The sequence below is a fragment of the Artibeus jamaicensis genome, unplaced genomic scaffold (genome assembly GCF_021234435.1).
Source record: "Artibeus jamaicensis isolate MK-2021 breed Jamaican fruit bat unplaced genomic scaffold, CSHL_Jam_final contig_60, whole genome shotgun sequence".
Lineage (NCBI taxonomy): Eukaryota > Metazoa > Chordata > Mammalia > Chiroptera > Phyllostomidae > Artibeus > Artibeus jamaicensis.
In genome coordinates this window covers 10670786-10688489 of record NW_026521900.1, presented here as the reverse complement: position 1 = coordinate 10688489, position 17704 = coordinate 10670786, and the positions used below count along the sequence as shown (strand labels likewise).

Below are 17704 nucleotides of genomic sequence, written 5' to 3'. Positions count from 1 at the left end.
CAGGAAAAAACAAAAAACAAAACCAAACCCGTGGGCCAGATGGGGCCCGGGCTGCTCTGATTAGTCCCTGAGCAAGCACCTCAGCCGCTAATTGGCCGCTGGGTGGGGTGGGCCAGAGCCCGGGCCAGTGAGCTAGAGCCCCGCGGTTCTGCGGTCCCCCGACCTTAGTCTGAATTCTGCCACTTAAGGAGCTAAGGGGAGCAAGGAGGTGAGGAGGGGGTGCTGGTCGTGGTGGGGAGTTTGGAGACCCCAAGGCACAAGTGGGAGTCCCGGGAGCGGGGATTGAGGGATTTCTGGAGATCTTTTTAGCACTAGTGGAGAATTGAATGGGAGGGGGAGTCCTTTGGTACCTTGCACTCAGGGAGTGAATTTAGGAGTGGGTAGGAGTGCTCAGAGGGTGCTCACAGCTGAGGATGGAGCTCCATGAGAGTCCTGAGTCCCAGGAAGGGAGTTAAGGGCTTGGGGCGGGGGTCTCCTGGAGGCAGTTTTAGTAATGATGGGGGCCCGGAACAGAGGTTTCTGGGCTACCGCATTTGCAAGGAAGTGAGCTCTGGGATGGAGTTTTTTTCAGAAACATTCCACCCAGAAGACAGAGACTGTAGGCTGGCCTAGGGATCAAACAGACACCCCTCTTACCCCGGGAATGCATCAAGTCCTGGAGGAGGCTTCTGATGGAAGTCTCAGAGACAGCTTATCCTCAGGAGGGGAAATTAGGGCTCAGGCCAGATTCCTGAGACACCCCAAGTCCAGGAAGGATCTCAAGTCTGGAAGTGTCCACAGCTACTTCTGCCAAAAGGAATTTAAAACTTGACAGGGGACCTAGAAAATACCCTTGGTCCCTAAAAGGGAATTAAGGGGAGCATTCCTGGGTCACTTCTGTCCCTGGAAAGGGGCTCAGTTGGGCAATTGTCTCTGACTTGTAGTGAGGATATTCAGGGTTATGGCAGATAGAGTTTGCAGTGTCAGGGCTGGGGTCTCCATGCACGTCCCCACCCCTCGCCCAGTTGATTGATTGACAGTTTGCATCAGCTCTGGGCTTGACTTGGGGCTTAGGAGGGAAGGAGGGGGGTGGGGGGAATTATGAAAGGTGGAGCAGGCTGCCAACAGGTGTACCAGCAAGGAGTGGGGCCTGGCAACATGGTGAGGGTGGAGGGAATTGCCGTGGCGGTGGCGGGGGGCAGTGTGCTGACCTAGAAGACCTGGGAAGGAAAGAGACAGCAAAAAGACAGAGTGAGTCTAGGGTCTGGGAGAACAGTCAATCACAGCTCCAAATGGCATCTTATCTGCTGTGGGGCCCGTCTCTCTCTTTATTTCTGTCTCTCCGTTCTATTTGTCTCTTCATGTCTCTCTGAGTAGCTGTTGTTGTGTTTATCCTTCTGATATGCTTTTCTCTCTTCCATCTCTTCCTCTCTGAGCCTCTCACTCACCTTTGATTCTTTCCACTTATCTGTCATCCCTCTGTTCTTGTTCCCCTCACCTCATCTCTGTTTGTGTTTCTCACTTGCTCTTAGCCAAAAGGCTGAGAAGCGATCTGTTTGTGTTTCTCTACCTGTCTTTACGGAACCCCTACCCCTTCATCTAGCTCTTCCACTTTGTAGGCCCCCTGCTCCATCTCTGACCTCTGCCCCATTTCTCTGCCCACAGAATGGAACCGCAAGATCCAAAGATGAATGGAGCCCTACCTGCAGGTGCTGTGGGGTGAGTCAGGGCCCAAGAGGTTGAGGTCAGGGGATCAGGATTACCCTCTCATCAGCCCCAATTTCTCTGCCCTCTCCAGCTACAGGGAGGAACGCCAGGGCTCTCTGCTCATCCATAGTCCTGCCCCTGGGAGGAAGCCAACGTAGTTCGTGGATGTGAGTGCACAGGATCTGTCCCAACTGCACCTTGTCTAGCTCATCTCCTTCCCTACCCTTCCCTACCCTTCCCTACCCTTCCCTACCCTTCCCTACCCTTCCCTACCCTTCCCTACCCTTCCCTACCCTTCCCTACCCTTCCCCCTTCCTGGCTACTACTTCTCCCCAGGTGCTCCTCATCTCTAGCTACTCCCCTCCCTAGTTGTTTTCTCTACCCTCTTCTGTTCCTCTCCACTTATAGATGCTCCCCTCCAAAATTTCCCCTAGTTTTCCCCTTCCTGGCTCTCTCTTTCCCAGTCTCTTCCCATCTTCAACTCCTTTTCTTTGCTAATTTCTTGGTTTCTCCTCTGGTCCTTCCTGGGCTCCTTCCTGCCCCAGTCTTTCCTAGGCCCCAGCATTGGTCTCCCTACCTGGCTTCCCACCCCGTTAGTGCCTGGACCTTGTTCCTTACCCACAGAAGACAGTGTTCAACCTCAGCAATGCTATCATGGACAGTGGCATCCTGGGGCCGGCCTATGCCATGGCCCACATAGGGGTCCTCTTCTTCCTGTGAGTCCTGGGTGGCCTGGGGGACACAGGGGTGTTTGGGAGCAGGCAGGAGGTCTGGGGGGTAAAGTTTGAATTGTGACATCTGCCTCAGAGCCCTGTTATGTGCATTGCTCTTCTGTCTTCATACTCTATCTCCTGCTGACCTTTGCTGGTGTTGTGAGTCCCAGAGCTCAACTCAGACCCCCAGACTCACTCCCCTGATCTAAGACCCTAGATTTCAACCTAAACCCCAGACTCTGGACGTACTATCCTGACTCCGGATTCTGAACCCGGGACGCCAGACCCGACACTTAAATTCCTGCAGTCTAGACCCCAGACTGCGCCCTGGACCTCAGACCTCATCTGGGCCCCCAGACCCTCAATTCCCAATCCCCAACCCTCACCCATTATTCTGGCCATAAATTCTGTTGTTCAGACTCACTCCACCTCCAGACCATTACATTTCACCTCTAACCCCCACCACTTAGTTTCTAGCCACCCCCAACCATGCAAGCTAGCTGTACAACCCCAAGACCCAGTTCTCAGAGCCCAGCTTACAAGTTCCCAGTGCCCCAGATCTCAGACTTCACTCCCACCATGGTCTCAGACGATGTATATATAATTTGTTTCCATAGACCCCTACTACCCACCTCTAGCCCACCTCTAACCTTCTCCCTGGCTACTGATCCCACCTCACAGATTCTACCCCCAAGCACAATCCTAACTGCTTAACCTTCACCCCCAGCCCCCATCAATCAGACCTAATTACTTCAAGTCCCAACTCTCCAGTCCCCAGACCCTCTGACCCTGACCTCAATCCTGGTCTGGCTTCCTGGACCCACAACCTGTTCCTTCCTGTCCCCTGCCTCTCTACAAGTGTCTGATCCTAGGAGTAGCTGGGACAGAAGGCGCTGGGGCTTTGGGGGAAGGTAGTGGTGACTATAGTTGTCTGTCTGCACAATGTTGGGGGAGAGGACTCTGGGAGATGGGGGTCACCTTGGGGGAAGGGGGTGGGGGAAGGTGGGCTTCTCTGGCTGGGCTGGGGAAAATGGGGTAGGGAGACAAGGGGAAGGTATTGCTTATACCTCCCTCTTACTGCACCAGCCATGTGGCTGGTTCACACCCCTTGGCTCTGGTTCACAGGCCACTGACCGCCTGTCAGGTCTGGCTGCTGTCTTCAACTGTGTCTCCCAGATGTTCTATTTTGAGACTGTTGGGCAATCCACTTTGGTCAGACTGTGATTCCTTTGTGACTGTTGCTCTGACTGTAGGAGTCCAGTAGACCATGTGTGTTGATTTCTGTGAATGTTATTCTGGCTGATTCCATCTGGTGGCTGATATGTCCAGTGTACTCTGATGCTGAGCATATGACAACTCGCCAGTAGCTCTAAACTCTGTCCATGGGTTTTCCTTTTTGATTGTTGTACTGGCAGGTTCTCTGATCAGCTGTATGAGAGCCAACTACAACTGTGCCTGTATACTGTGATTCCAACCATGTGTGTTTGACATTTGTTTACGTCTGGAAGATTCTGTTTGATTCTGGGTCCATCATGCTGGCTGAATCTGTCTCTATAAGTGTGTGGTCACTGTCTCCAGTGGTGTGTGTGCGCGCACGTGCTGTGTACCGTCATGTCAGCTATGTATATGTGATTTGTTCCAACTGTATGTGTCAGTAGGCTCTGTCTATGTGATGATAGAAATTTAGTGACCATTGTTCTGGCAAATTTTCCCTGGCTGTGTGTGTGATCCTCAACTATGATTATACATGTCCTCTGTATTGTTCCAACCATGCATGTTTGATTATTGTTCTGATTATGCATCTACATGACTGCATTTTTGATTCTGGATTCATGTGCTGGCTGAATCTGTTTAGTCATTCGTATATGATGGTTGATTCTGTGTGTCTTGTTGGATTTGTGGTTTGATTCTGAGACCATCCAGGTAGGTGACAGTCTTTGTGCCCAGCAGTGTCTAATTATAGTTAGCTCCCACTGTGTGTATAGCCAATGATGTGTATAGCCAACAAGGCAACAATGATGCCTTGTTGATTTATTCCTGTGTAACTGTGTGTATGAGACAGAGAGTGTGTGAATGCCTGGAATGTAGTAGGCACTCAATAAAATTCTTTTGAACAAACAAGCAGTTGTTCAGCTGATTCTGTATTAAATACCTTGCCAGGTCATCTCCATTCAATATCTGTATAGATCTCACTCTTTCTTTCAGCTTGCTTTCTATATTGTGGCCAGCTGGCTGATTCATATGATCTCTATTTCTGTCTTTGGCCATGTGGCCAAATGGGCCCAGCTCCTTTCGGGTGTTTGACAAACTTTGAGCTGTTTAAATAACCACACATGTGTGTTTCTGACTCTTTGTCTGACTCTGCATTATTGCTTGCCTGCCAGATCATCAGACTGTTTGTTGTTCTACCTCTCAAACACCAGGGTCACGGCTCACTCTGTGCTTGGTACCTTGTATTGGATTATTTGAGTCTGTTGTTTTACCATCAGGTGGTATATCCATTTGTGAATCTGACATCTCAGTTTTGTCTAGCGGTGCATATGTTCTCAAATGTATTCCTCTGACAGTATCTGACTAATAGTCTGATAATCTGTCTGGCTACTTCTGTAACTCTTGTTGTGCCATCACTGTAACCACATCTCATTCTTGACAAGAAATTTCCTCCTTATCATCATCGTCAGAGTGTTAATCATCCCGCCACTGGCCCTCATGAGATACTTGGGTAAGAAGCTTCCTGGGTTTGATCATTGGATAGCGGGGTTAGAGAAGGGGAGACAGATTGAGAGAATACCCATTTTCAAGGGCTGTTCCACAGCAGGGGAGAGCTTGTTTGATGTGTTTTTTTAAAAAAAGATTTTATTTATTCATCCTTAGAGATGGGGGAGGGGGGAGAAAGAGGAGAGAAACATCAATGTGTGGCTGCCTCCTGGGCACCTCCCACTGGGGACCTGGCCCACAACCCAGACATGTGCCCTGACCAGGAATTGAACTGGTGACACCTTGGTTTGCAGGCTGGCACTCAGTTCAGTGAGCTATACTAGCCAGGGCTGATGTGGTTTTTTTTTTTAAGATTTTATTTATTTATTTTAGAGAGATGGGGAAGGGAGGCAGAAAGAGAGGGAGTGAAACATCAATGTGTGGTTGCCTCTAGCACACCCCATACTGGGGATGTGGCCCACAACTCAGGTATGTGCCCTGACTGGGAATCAAACAGGCGATGCTTTGGTTTGCAGGCCTGTGCACAATCCACTGAGCTACACCAGCCAGGGCCTGATGTGGGTTTTAAGAGATAAATAGGAGTTTGCTCTGGAGGGGAGGCTGGTCCAGGTAGAAGTAAAAGCTTATGCAAAGGTGTGGCATAATTGGGGCAAGGGGTCTTGAAGGCCAGACTGGGGGTTTAATATTTGTTGTAGGGCTAAGGGTCTTGAAGGCCAGACTGGGGGTTTAATATTTGCTGTAGGGGGGTCCCCTGGATTTTTGAATATCTGTGTTATTGACCCTGAAGCCTACCTGGATTATACCAGTGGTCTTTCCCTGACCTGTATGCTGTTTTCCCTCATTTTGGTGAGTCTGAGAGAGAAGGACTGGAAAAAGTGGAGAAAATTTGGGACATTGGAACACAGTCTTCCCTGTAACCTTATTTCCCTACCCTCCCTCCATTCCCTCAGGTCATTTATAAGAAGTTCTAGCTTGGCTCTGTTGTGGGTTGTAATGAGACAGCAGTGGACAGTAAGAACACCCTGAGCCTTCCCATCCAGGAGCTAAATAGAAGCTGTGAGGCCCAGTGGTTCACAGTGGGCTCATAGGTGGGTGTACAGGCTGATAGAGCTTGTATGACACTCAGGCCATCTGGTCCTGTCACACAGTGTGCTCTTCTCTGGAGACAAGTATTGGGCATTGGGGGCTTCCAAGTTTTTCTTTTTTTAAGTTTATTTTATTGCTTATGCTATTACACTTGTCCCAATTTTTTCTCCCTTTTATACCCCCTCTGCTCTGACTACCCCACCCTCCAGCATTCCCTTCCCCCTTATTTCATGTCCATGGGTTGTACATATAAGTTCTTTGGCTTCTCTATTTCCTATACTATTCTTAACCTCTCCCAGTCTATTTTATGCCTACCATTTATGCTTCTTATTTCCTTTCCCTTTTCCCTTTCCATTATCCCCAACTCCTCCCCACTGATAACCCTCCATGTGATCTCCATTTCTGTGATTCTGTTCCCGTTCTAGTTGTTTGCTTAGTCTTTGTTTTTTAGGTTGAGTTGTTGATAGTTATGAATTTGTTATTATTTTACTGTTCATAGTTTTGATCTTCTTTTCCTTAGATAAGTCCTTTCAACATTTCATATAAGGGCTAGGTGATGATGAACTCCTTCAACTTAACCTTATCTGGGAAGCACTTTATCTGTCCTTCCATGATAAATGATAGCTTTGCTGGATTGAGTCATCTTGGATGTAGGTCCATGCTTTTCATGACTTTGAATACTTCTTTCCAGCTCCTTCTTCCCTGCAAGGTTTCTTTAGAGAAATCAGCTGCTATTCTTATGGGCACTCCTTTGAAAGTAACTCTCTACTCTTGCTGCTTTTAAGATTCTGTCCTTATCTTTAATCTTGGGTAACGATGATGTGCCTTGGTATGTTCCTCCTTGGGTCCAATTTCTTTGGGACTCTCTGGGCTTCCTGGACTTCCTGAAAGTCTATTTCCTTTGCCAGACTGGGGAAGTTTTCCTTCATTATTTGTTCAAATAATTTTTCAATTTCTTACATTTCCTCTTCTCCTTCTAGCATCCCTATGATTTAGATGTTGGAGTGCTTAAAGTTGTCCCTTAGGGTCCAAAGCCTCTCCTCCTTTTTAAAAAAATTCTTGTTTCTTCATTCTGTTCCAGTTGGATGTTTATTTCTTCCTTTTGTTCCAAATCATTGATTTGAGTCCCAGTTTCCTTCCCTTCACTGTTGGTTCCCTGTATATTTTACTTTATTTCACTTTGGGCATCCTTCATTTCTTCCTTCATTTTGTGACTGAGCTCAATCAATTTTGTGAGCATCCTAATTATCAGTGTTTTGAACTCTGCATCAGATAGGTTAGCTATGTCCCCGTCACTTAGGTATTTTTCTGAAGTTTTGATCTATTCTTTCACTTGGGCCATATTTCTTTGTCTTGGTGCATGTGTTAAGTTGTAAGGGGGTGGAACTTTCGTTTTCACCAGCATGGGGCAACCGTCTTTGCTGCTTTGCTGTGCTGTCTCTGGGAGAGGGGTCAGAGAGGGGACAAAGCCACTCACTCCCCATTTTATCCCATTTCCAACGAACTGTCCTATGAGACTGGGAGTTTCTCCTGCCTTCATAGCCCCCACAGTATTTTACAGCTAGAGGTTTTGAGTGCTTAGTTTTCCCGTGAGTCAGCCTTAGGTCCGTAGCCTTGCTGTGGGTCTTCGGTTCCTCCTGCTGCCCTTCTCCACCCCTCCTACCAGTGTGGATGAATGTTTAACTCCTTGGTGGTCAGAGTTCCATGCAGTTTGCTATTCTGGCAGTTGTGGTTATTTATTATTTTTAAATTGGTTGTTATCCTTCTTTTGGTTGTGTGAGGAAATGAAGCATTTCTACCTATGTCTCCATCTTGGCTGGAACTCATGTTCTCTTTTATGATGCTAAAACCTCCTTGTGGCTGATTTTATTTTATTTTTTATTGCCTTTTTGGCTGATATTGGACTGTTCACAAATAACCTAGCTCTCTCTTCTCATCAGAGGACTGCACAATCTCATCCTTGTAGTCAGACTTTGCCATCTGATGAGCCAGTTCATGCTTAGCCATACTCTTTTTTTCTCTCTGCATTCCACCTGTTTGGCTACTCTGTGTCCCTGGTTCCTGGCATGAGGGTGTTGATAATGTGAAGAGCCCTAGTTCAGTTGAGGTGGACAAGCAGCGTGAGTGAGAAACAAATAGTGGTTGTCTGTCATTTCAGCGTAACTCAGTTGGCTCTGAGCCTATATACCTGCCCACCAGGAGAAAGAAGCCTGACGTGAAAAAACAGAAAATACATATGTTGGCCTCTTCTCCTGTTGCCGGCACAGAGCACCTAAAACCCTTGTAACTTCCTACATGGAAAGAACACTAGGAGCATCTTTTGTTCTGATGAGGCAACTCTGGGTGGCTGATGAATGGCCCTGGATGGGGGCTGTTCATCAGAAAGACCAAAGCATGATTACAAACTTAGAACTTTCAGCTTCACCCTCCATTCTCTGGAGAAGGAACAGGAGCTGGAATTGGAGTTAATGATGGATCATGCTTACATGATGAAGCCTCGATGAAATCTTAATAGTATAGGGCTCAGGGAGAGTCCAGATTGGTGAACACATCCATGTGCTGGGAGAGTGACACAATTCCATGGGATAGAAGCTCCTGTGCTTGGGACCTTTCTAGACTTCATCCTATGTACCTCTTCATCTGGCTGTTCATCTCTATCCTTTATCACATTCTTTATTATATAATGCTCCAGTAAACGTAAGTGTTTTCCCGAATTCTGTAAGCTATTCTAGCAAGTGACCAAACATGAGGAGGGGGTATGGGAAACTTGGATTTATAGCCAGTTGGTCAGGAGTACAGGTGACAACCTGGGACTTGCAATTGGCATCTGGGGTGGGAGAAGCAGTCTTGTGGGACTGGGCCCTTAACCAGTGGGCTCTGAGGTAACTCTGGTGTCAGGATTGAACTGAATTGTGACACTCAGTTGGTGTTGTAGAGAAGAGATTGATGTGAGAAAAAACCCAAACATCTGCTCTCAGAAGTGTTCTGAGTGTGGTAGTAGTATGAGAGTAAAGGAGAAACACATGAGTGGTTTTTCCCAGACATCTGGGATATCTCCCCATACACCCCACCCCTGGTCAGACCTGGGCCAGGGGATCAAGATGTCTCCAGCTCACTGTTTCCCAGAAAACTGTGGCCCAAAGAGAAATCATGAGGCTTTCTTGACCTTTCTCCATAGGACTCAGAGCAGGGGGTCACCTGGTGGACACACACTGGGACTGAAGGGCTTTCCAAGCTGCAGGTTATGACTCATGAACAGGTTAATGGAATGTTTTATGGAACCTGAGCAGAATTTCATGTTTTTAATGAATTAGAATAGGATAATCTAGCACATTACAGAGTAGAATAGAAAATATAAAAGTGTATCATATGTACAAAGGGTCAGCATGATTTTATGAAGCATTTGTTTTGAATTACTGCAAAAATATGTTCTTTATTGTGAGTCTTGGTGAATAATGCTAAAAAGTTTCCTCCTGTGACACATGTACTGTTCTTTCTCACACATTGCTGCATTTCCCAATTGTCTGCTAGGAAGTAGGATTAGCTATGGAACCAATGTAAAAAATTATTGAAAGACAAATGAAATAGACAAGAAGGTTTAAACAGTCATTTTGGACCCTCATCAGAAGAGTACATGCACCTACATGGGGTCCCAGGCTTGGATGAGGGGAGAAGGCTAATTGGGGATATGCTTGGGGCCATGTGCAGGCTGATTTCTGGAGTTGGGCAAAACTGTACTAGCCCTTCATGTCAAAGTTTGGATCTGTCACATGGAGGAAGGGGAGAAGGAAAGCTCTATCTACCTACAGAACCTAAAGGAAAAATGTTCCCTGTTGTGACTACAAAGTGTTTTCAACTAGCCCTTACCTGCACCTATTTCCCTTGCTGGACATCCAGTTGGTGGGAACCATCTTCTCAATGGGAAAGAAAAGTGAAATTTTTCAGGATCTCTTTTGGGTATTCTATTCTGTATTTGCATGGAGAATAATGTACTGCATAATGTCTATTAGCAGAGTATTAAATCCGAGGAACGTGGAACTATATTAGGGTAAAAGGGAATTTGTTTCTGCTGAGGCACAGGTAGAGCAGCATCTTCACAGATCTGGGTAGCACTCTGCTCTCACTGCTTTGCCATGTGGGTTGTACTCCTAGTTCTGGGGAACCTTGGCACCAAGTAAGCTAACCCTTCACACCCTCCATCATGACACTTTCTCCTTTTGGTGGCTATTAGAGCCCACACTGGGCCCTAAAACTTCTATGCTGACCCGCCCTTCTACACACCCTGTGCATCTGTGTCCTTCCCTGCCCCCACCAACACTGAGACCCTGCCTCTTCCTCTCTGGAAGCTTCTGCTCTGGAGCTTCTTCATCCTGGAAAACTGACCCCACATCTCCAACCCTGAGATCTGAGGCAGAATACAGAGCAATTCTCTTTTCACACAATCCACAATGGACTATCCCAGCTCCTGGCTGTGATGATCTGACAGAGTAAAAGGCAAGGTGTCCAACTAACTGCAGAAACCTGTGTCTGGATTGTGGTGTACAGAGTCCGTCTAGTAAAAACTGGAAATATCCCCCAGTAGAATGTCAAGTTCGCGTGGGCAGAGACATTTCTCTGTCTTGTTCCCAGATGTCTCTTCAGAACCAGGGACAGCGCTCAGTACAGACCCATTAAGTGTTTGCTAAATGAATGAAACCTTTGACATAGCAATTACACTTCTAAGTATGTGTACAAGTGAACCAGCCACACATGTGCATAGGCTGATGTGCACAAGAACAAGAGGAGCAGACAACTGGGAAAAACTTGTGTTTATTAACTGGCAGTGACTGATGCTGGGAAAATAAATAATGGGGGTTTGAAACACAGAGCAGCTACTAAACAGGAGACAGACTGAAAGGAACATGACCAGGACACTCTGTTAGTGGAGAAGAGCATGTGGGAGATGCTTATAGTTGCACCCCATGTGTGTGCAGGTGTGTATACAAATGCATAAGATAACACCCAGAATCCAATCCCCAGAATTGCCTTATCAGTCAGGTTGGGGGAGGGGAGGGTACAGATCTTTTGTACAGAGATAACTGACAATGCTTGTTTCATGAGGTAAGTGCATGAATACATAGACAAAAACAAGCATTAGGTATATGTGTTACTCATTAATGAAACTCTAACATCTAACAATATTTGGCACATAGCAAGAAACATGCTTAACTTTTCTCTAGTGTGCACATTTTCTTTCACTCGTACACCTGAAGACCAGGAGTTCACAGCTTTGCTCATGTTCACGAAGGGCCACTATGTTCTGTTTTCTATCATGGACAGTTGTCACAACCTTGAGTTGGAGGCAAGGAGAGAGAAGGAAAATAAGTGGCAGTGAGCTCCCATTGTCTGATCCATCAATACCTAACTCCTTATCCTGACAGGCAGGACCCCAAGCACTCCTATTCTGCCCTACCTCATGATGTGCACTCATGTACCACTGCTATTCAAAGTGAATCTTCTGCTCCTGCCACAGAGAGTCTCACCTGGTCTGATTTCTTAATCTAGAGGACACTGTGGCCTATAGTTCCGGAGCTGAGCAGGGGTTAGGAGCCCAGGGCATCAGAGGTGGTGAAGGTCCTTTGATATACAAAACAATGAATAGAAAGAGCGTGGGAAGCCTTATTTCATCTCAATGCTGCACTCCAAGGGTTTTGGCAAAGGAACGATTTGGGGAAGGAATGACAGATGGCATACCAGTCTCATCAGAAGAGTTTTGCACAGGTGGGGACTGGAATGAAAGGTCAGTTACACAGTCATCTTCCTCGGGGTCACTGGTCTCTTCGTACGCAACATGGTTCCTTCTTTTCCTCAGCCTGTGGAGCCATACATTAGTCTTCTCTTTCCCCAATCCTGTGGTAGAGATATGTTGGTTAATAAAGTTGTCAGATAAGATATCTCCTCCTCCCCAAGGGCATTCCACTTGGTCTCTTGTCCACATCCTGTAGCTCAGAGAGACTGAGATGTTAGACCCACACAAGTACACAACAAATGCCATTTCAAATGCCTCCCACTGTCAGGTTTAGATTCCCAAGCTCTTTAGTTACCAGAACATTCATTCAGACTTTTCAGCATACATTGTTTAGGGCCTATTGTGTGTCAGGCATTGAGCTGAAGGCTGTGGATACAACTCTGAGTAAGACATAGGTTATCATAGATGGAATTACTTGAGCACCATTCATGTCTTGAGTCATAGCTTTCATTCAATGTCTTCAAACAAATAATTTTGATTCTTCATTTCCATTCTATAGAATAAGAATTTAGAGCTTAGGGAATATGGATGACCAGCCCACAGCAACATTGATTTTATGCTGCTGAAAATATAATCTATGACTTTGGAAGTTCTGTTCTCAGCTCTCAGCTGCAGCTGAACAAGCTCGAGTCCAACTTGGACCCAGGCTTGTTCAGGATCCAGCCTTGACGGCAGTGCAGCCAGAGAAATTGTTCCTCCAAATTTCACTCCTTACTTGGCATCTGCTTTCTGGGCTGACCAGAGGTACTCACCTTTCCCAGGGGGTAGGGCTCTTTCTGAGCTGTCTCTGAGTTTAGTGTTACTGGCAGTGGGCTTCAAGTCATTTCCTTCTCTTGTTTCTTTCACGGGCACCACCCATTTCATAGGAAGGTCATATGTAAGTGGTGTCAAAGCCCTTTCTCTGGTGCTTTAAAACTTATAAAGTGTCTTCACATGCAGTACCTTAATGAATATTCTCTACTTTTTGGGGAGATTATATGACCAGTACCTCAACTGTGAGGAACTAGGGCAGTTAGAAGGGAAAAAAATGGCCTAAATGACTAGAACACTTGGCTTCATGCTATTGCCAGATTGGCACTGTCACAAACACAGGAAGGCAGAGGGGACTGGTACTTCCTGTTGTGAGACTGAGTGTTTGAATGGCACATGGGGAATAAACCCCTGTGGAGACAACCTGAACTTCATAAACATAAGAAAATGTCTATGAGCTTGGAAATGGGTTAATGCTTTGGATTAGACGACTGTCACTGCCCCTTTGGTTTCAGGGAAATTATTTAGCATCTCTGTGACACCACATCTTCATTATTTTAGTTATTATGTGCTATTATTTTTATTAATGTGCACCCAATTATTTGGATATAATAGTAACTTTTGTCATAAAAGTTCTCTTATGGGTTATGTAAATTAATTCATATGAATCACTTAAAATAATACCCGGCATCACTATGAAGACAAAAGAAGTGTGAGCTATCACAGTATTCTCCCACTCTTACCATATTCACATACATGCAGGGAGAAAGGCTCTGTGGTCCTTCAGATTTGAAAGTTACCCTCAGGTATTTTCTTGGTTGAACTTTGGAAGTCTCCTGAGGGTATTCATTGAAATGAGGGTGATCAAGCATAGTTCTTTGGTGGATAAAGTTCCCAAAGTCCATGGAGATTCCTGAAGTACCATGAAATTCTGAAGCAGATGGTATGAATCCACTCACTGTCAAGGGGTTATTTTGAATTTGACTTCTGAATCATCTCTAATAATGGTTTATTGATGGTATAAATTCATAACTTTTTTCATGATGGTTTCTGATGTGAACTAAACCCCATTCTTGCCTCATCCCATTCCATGATATTTCTTACTCTTTTTTCTCAAAGAATCACCTCAATTGGTTGGGAATTTGAATAGTATCCACTTAATGATGTGTGGCAAATAGAAATCACTTAGACTTAAAATAGGCAAATTTTATAGAATGCCTATTATATCCCAATGAAGTTGTTAAGTATGTGATGAAGCAGGGATGATTTAGCCCATTGGCAGTGGGCTTCAAGTATTGGGGAGGTTTCCAGTATAAAAACACTCCTCAAATGTCAAAAATTTTCACTGGATTTTCAGTCCCCTGACATTGATTTTGGGAGCTTGTGGAGTTGGAGACAATACAAGCATTCTGACCCTCTTCTTATGACTGTGCTGTCAGAGGAGAAGAGCAAGTGAGCACATATGTCCTCTTTACAGTGAGTAAACACACTGTTACCATGCACAGAGTTTTTGTGAATCTGTCACTTCTTTCACCCCATGTGGCCTACTCACTGACAAATAGAGCTCAGTGTGTGTGGCACTGCTCTCTCAAACCCTCTCCCAAAGTTAATATATAGAATTGGGTTCAGTTAGGGGTGAGAAGACCATTCTGTTTGATAAAGTTAAGGAAAATAAGTGAATGTCATTACAAAATACCTTAATTGCTTTGTCTCTTTTGATGCTTATCTAAACCTATGTATTTGGTATTCTAAAATTGACTCTGGATATTTCTGGAGGATTTACACTTTAATCAAAATTTTCTTAATTTTCATGTGGTTCATGAGGGTGTTCAGCAGGAACAGTAGCTCCTTTAAATGAAATATTTCAAACTCTAGAAAAATATGGAGGATAATATGAGAAACGTGTGTACATCTGCAGCTGAGTCCAGCCAGATCTTAACATTATTGCACAACTGTTTTAGATTGCTCTGAGCTCCTTTATTCAAAATAGATCAAAACACTCTGAACAAGTCACAGCTGACACCAGCTGTGCAGCCCTCACCGATCCCTGTCGGTCCTTCTGCACTTCTCGACACCCAAATTTGTTTAATTTTATTCCCATTCAGTTTTGTATACATTTATGGTTAACTTGTTATCTATAAAAACATTACTGCTATTTTGCATGTTTTAGAATTTTATATGAATGGCCTCTGATTGTACATAATCTTCTGCATCTTACTTTCTTCACTCAGCAGTGATCCTTTCAAGGAAAGAACCCCCCGAGAATCTTTCCTGAGCAGCTGGACCCAAAAACAGGCTTTAAGAGACACTTTCCAGGCCCTTCCTGTCACTCACCTTGATTCTCGGGGTTCTGATCTTCATCAGAATCGTGCTCAGGAGATTTTGTGGTCTGTTTGTTAGGATGCATAAAATCTGGGAGGTGGGCCCTGAGACCTGCGAGAAGCAAAACATTTGTTCCTTAAGAGACAGCCAGAGAGGAACATGGTTGCTGGGGGTGCAGCAGGGACAGTAAAGGTTATAGGGGGGATTTGAATGAAGGCCAGTGGTAGTGAAGTGTGGGGGACCCAGGTCTGAGCATCTCCGTGGCCACTCCTGGCCTGGAGCCCTGTTCAGGATACAACAAAGCAGAAGGTTCTGGAGCTGCCCTGGTGTTTTTCCCCACAGAAAAGGAAAGAAGGGGATACTGGCTGTAGCCTAAGACAAAGCCATGGCATGCAGAGGGAAAGAAGGACGGTTTTGTGTTCCTAGGCCTGTCTGGACCCAGAACTTCCTGTTACCTAGCCGAGTCATGGTGTCATAGTTTCTCTTCATGTACACATAGGTGATTTTCTCTGAGTTTCCCAGCTTTGCCCACTGTTCCTTGGAGAAGTATTTGCAAATATCCATGAAGGCCTAGGAAAGAAAGAAAAATCTTGGCAGTGTCTCAGGTAAAAATATCTGTAATTTGGCCTGACCTCTTCCTCCGCTGCAGGGCCTGTGTGTTGGACCTGTGACCTGCAGCTACGAATTCTTCCTGGTTGATGTCACCGCTAACTGAGAAAACAAGCATAACAGTCCTTAGCCTTGCCTCTGGCATGCTGCGGGTGCTTCATGTGGGTGGTGAACTCTGCTCTCAACTTCCAGAATGGACTGACAGTCACCAAATGTAGTGCAAGGTCACAGGCCTCGTTGTCTCCAGGGATGCTGGGCAAGTTCTGAGTGAGGGTGGGAAGCTCCCGAGGCTCTGGACAACCACCCTGACACCCTCATTCCTGTCCTCACTGCTTCTGGCCTCATGTCCTCAGAAATCTAGCCACCATATGGTGTTCCCAGGCTACCACTCTTCCCCCTCTGGATCACCTCACCTTGCATTTCTCTTCTGATTTGACTTTACCCTCCTTGGGTTTTTCTGCAGAGGAGCTGCTTGTGTTCATGGCTGTGGGAATGATCTGACCTTGAAGGGACACAGCCTGAGTCTCTCCAGTTGCAAGGCCAAAGGTCCTGTGGGGGAGAAAGCACTGAGGGGAAACCATACTCAGACTGTTACCAGGAACAAGGTTTTACTTTTATCCACCCTTGGCTCATTTGTCAGTGAGAAAGGCCATGGCGGAACCCAGGTTATGTCAGGGGCTGTAGGTCTCTGGGAGAAGGATAGATGGGGGGACAGGTTTTCTATGGGCATGACCAAAGGAGCCTTGAGTCTTTGAGGGGGTCTGGCTGGCTACAGTTGTTAGTACTTTGCCTGAAGTTTGGCTTATCCTAAAGGAAAGATTGAAAGGCCCATGTTGGGGAAGCAGTGAAGTGAGGGTGCTGTGTTACTGAGAAGGTGTTTTGTGTGAACAAGGCCAGGGGAGGTAAGTCTCAGAGATAATATGGTTTGGATATTGAGGTAGAGGGACATGAGGTTTTTCTTTATTGAAAAGAAACAAGGAGCACTAATATGAGTGGATTTGGAGGCTAATTTTAGGTTATCTGGAAATTTCTGTAAAGAGAGCTGTAATTTCTGAGACTACAGGACTAGGCATCAACCTGGCTGAGATGTAGGGGATTTTAATGTAGAAATGAAGGCATTGAGAGTCTCTCAAGTAGAGGATATTTTTGGGTTTCTGATGCCAAGAAGTTTGTTGCTTTAACTCAAGTGCTTATCAATAGACCAATGGATAAAATATGTAATGGCATGTAAACATATATATATATATTCAATATCAGAGCACTTAGAGATGCATAAAGAAAATCATGGTGGACTTTAAGGACAAGATCGAGAGCAATACACTCATGGTAGGGGAATTTAACACCGCACTGTCACCAATAGATAGATCTTTCACATAAAAAACATCAACAAGGAAACAGCGACCTTAAATGACACATGAGATTGAAAAGATTTAATTGATATTTAGAGAACATTTCATCCCCAAACAGCAGAATACATTCTTCTCAATGCATATGGATCATTCTCAAAGACAGACTACATGGTAGGACACAAAATAAGTCTTAACAAATTGAAGAAAACCGAAATCCTATCAAGTATTTTCTCAGACCACAAGGGCCTGAAAATAGAAATTGACCTCAGTAAAAAACTCAAAAACATTCAAATGCATGGAGGCTGAACAACATGTTATTAAACAGTGAATGGACCATCAATGAGATCAAGGAAGAAATAAAAAGCACCTGGAAATAAATGAAAATGAACACACAATAACCCAAAACTTATGGGACACAGCAAAGGCAGCCCCAAGAGGGAAGTTCATAGCAATATAAGCTTACTTAAAGAAGAAAGAAAAAAATATCAAATAAACAAACTAACCCTATAACCTAAAAAAAACTAGAAAAACAACAAACAAAGCCCAGAGTAAGTGGAAGGAAGGAAATAAGATCAGAGCCAAAATAAGTAAGAGACTAAAAAAAATTAAAAAGACCAATGATCTAGGATCTGGCTCTGATAAAGAAAACTATGAACAGTAAAATGACAACAAACTCACAACTA

At 45.1% G+C, this 17704-nt stretch overlaps 2 protein-coding genes across 2 annotated transcripts in view; one reads left to right on the top strand and one right to left on the bottom strand.

Annotated features, from left to right (window-relative positions):
• LOC119060028 (zinc finger protein 182) overlaps window positions 1-17704 on the top strand; it is a 104618-nt gene that overhangs the window by 38363 nt on the left and 48551 nt on the right. The window contains exons 2-3 of the mRNA XM_053670588.1: window positions 1645-1698; window positions 1778-1853. The gene's annotated coding sequence lies outside the window, so the exon portion shown is untranslated. The remainder of the gene's footprint in view (window positions 1-1644; window positions 1699-1777; window positions 1854-17704) is intronic.
• Window positions 1191-16253, bottom strand: LOC128628217 (protein SSX1-like). The gene is made up of 6 exons (XM_053670584.1): window positions 16086-16253; window positions 15519-15633; window positions 15076-15174; window positions 11937-12092; window positions 2305-2456; window positions 1191-1199 (listed from the first exon to the last, which is right to left on the bottom strand). The coding sequence occupies exons 1-6, from the start codon at window positions 16251-16253 to the stop codon at window positions 1191-1193; spliced, it is 699 nt and encodes a 232-aa protein (XP_053526559.1).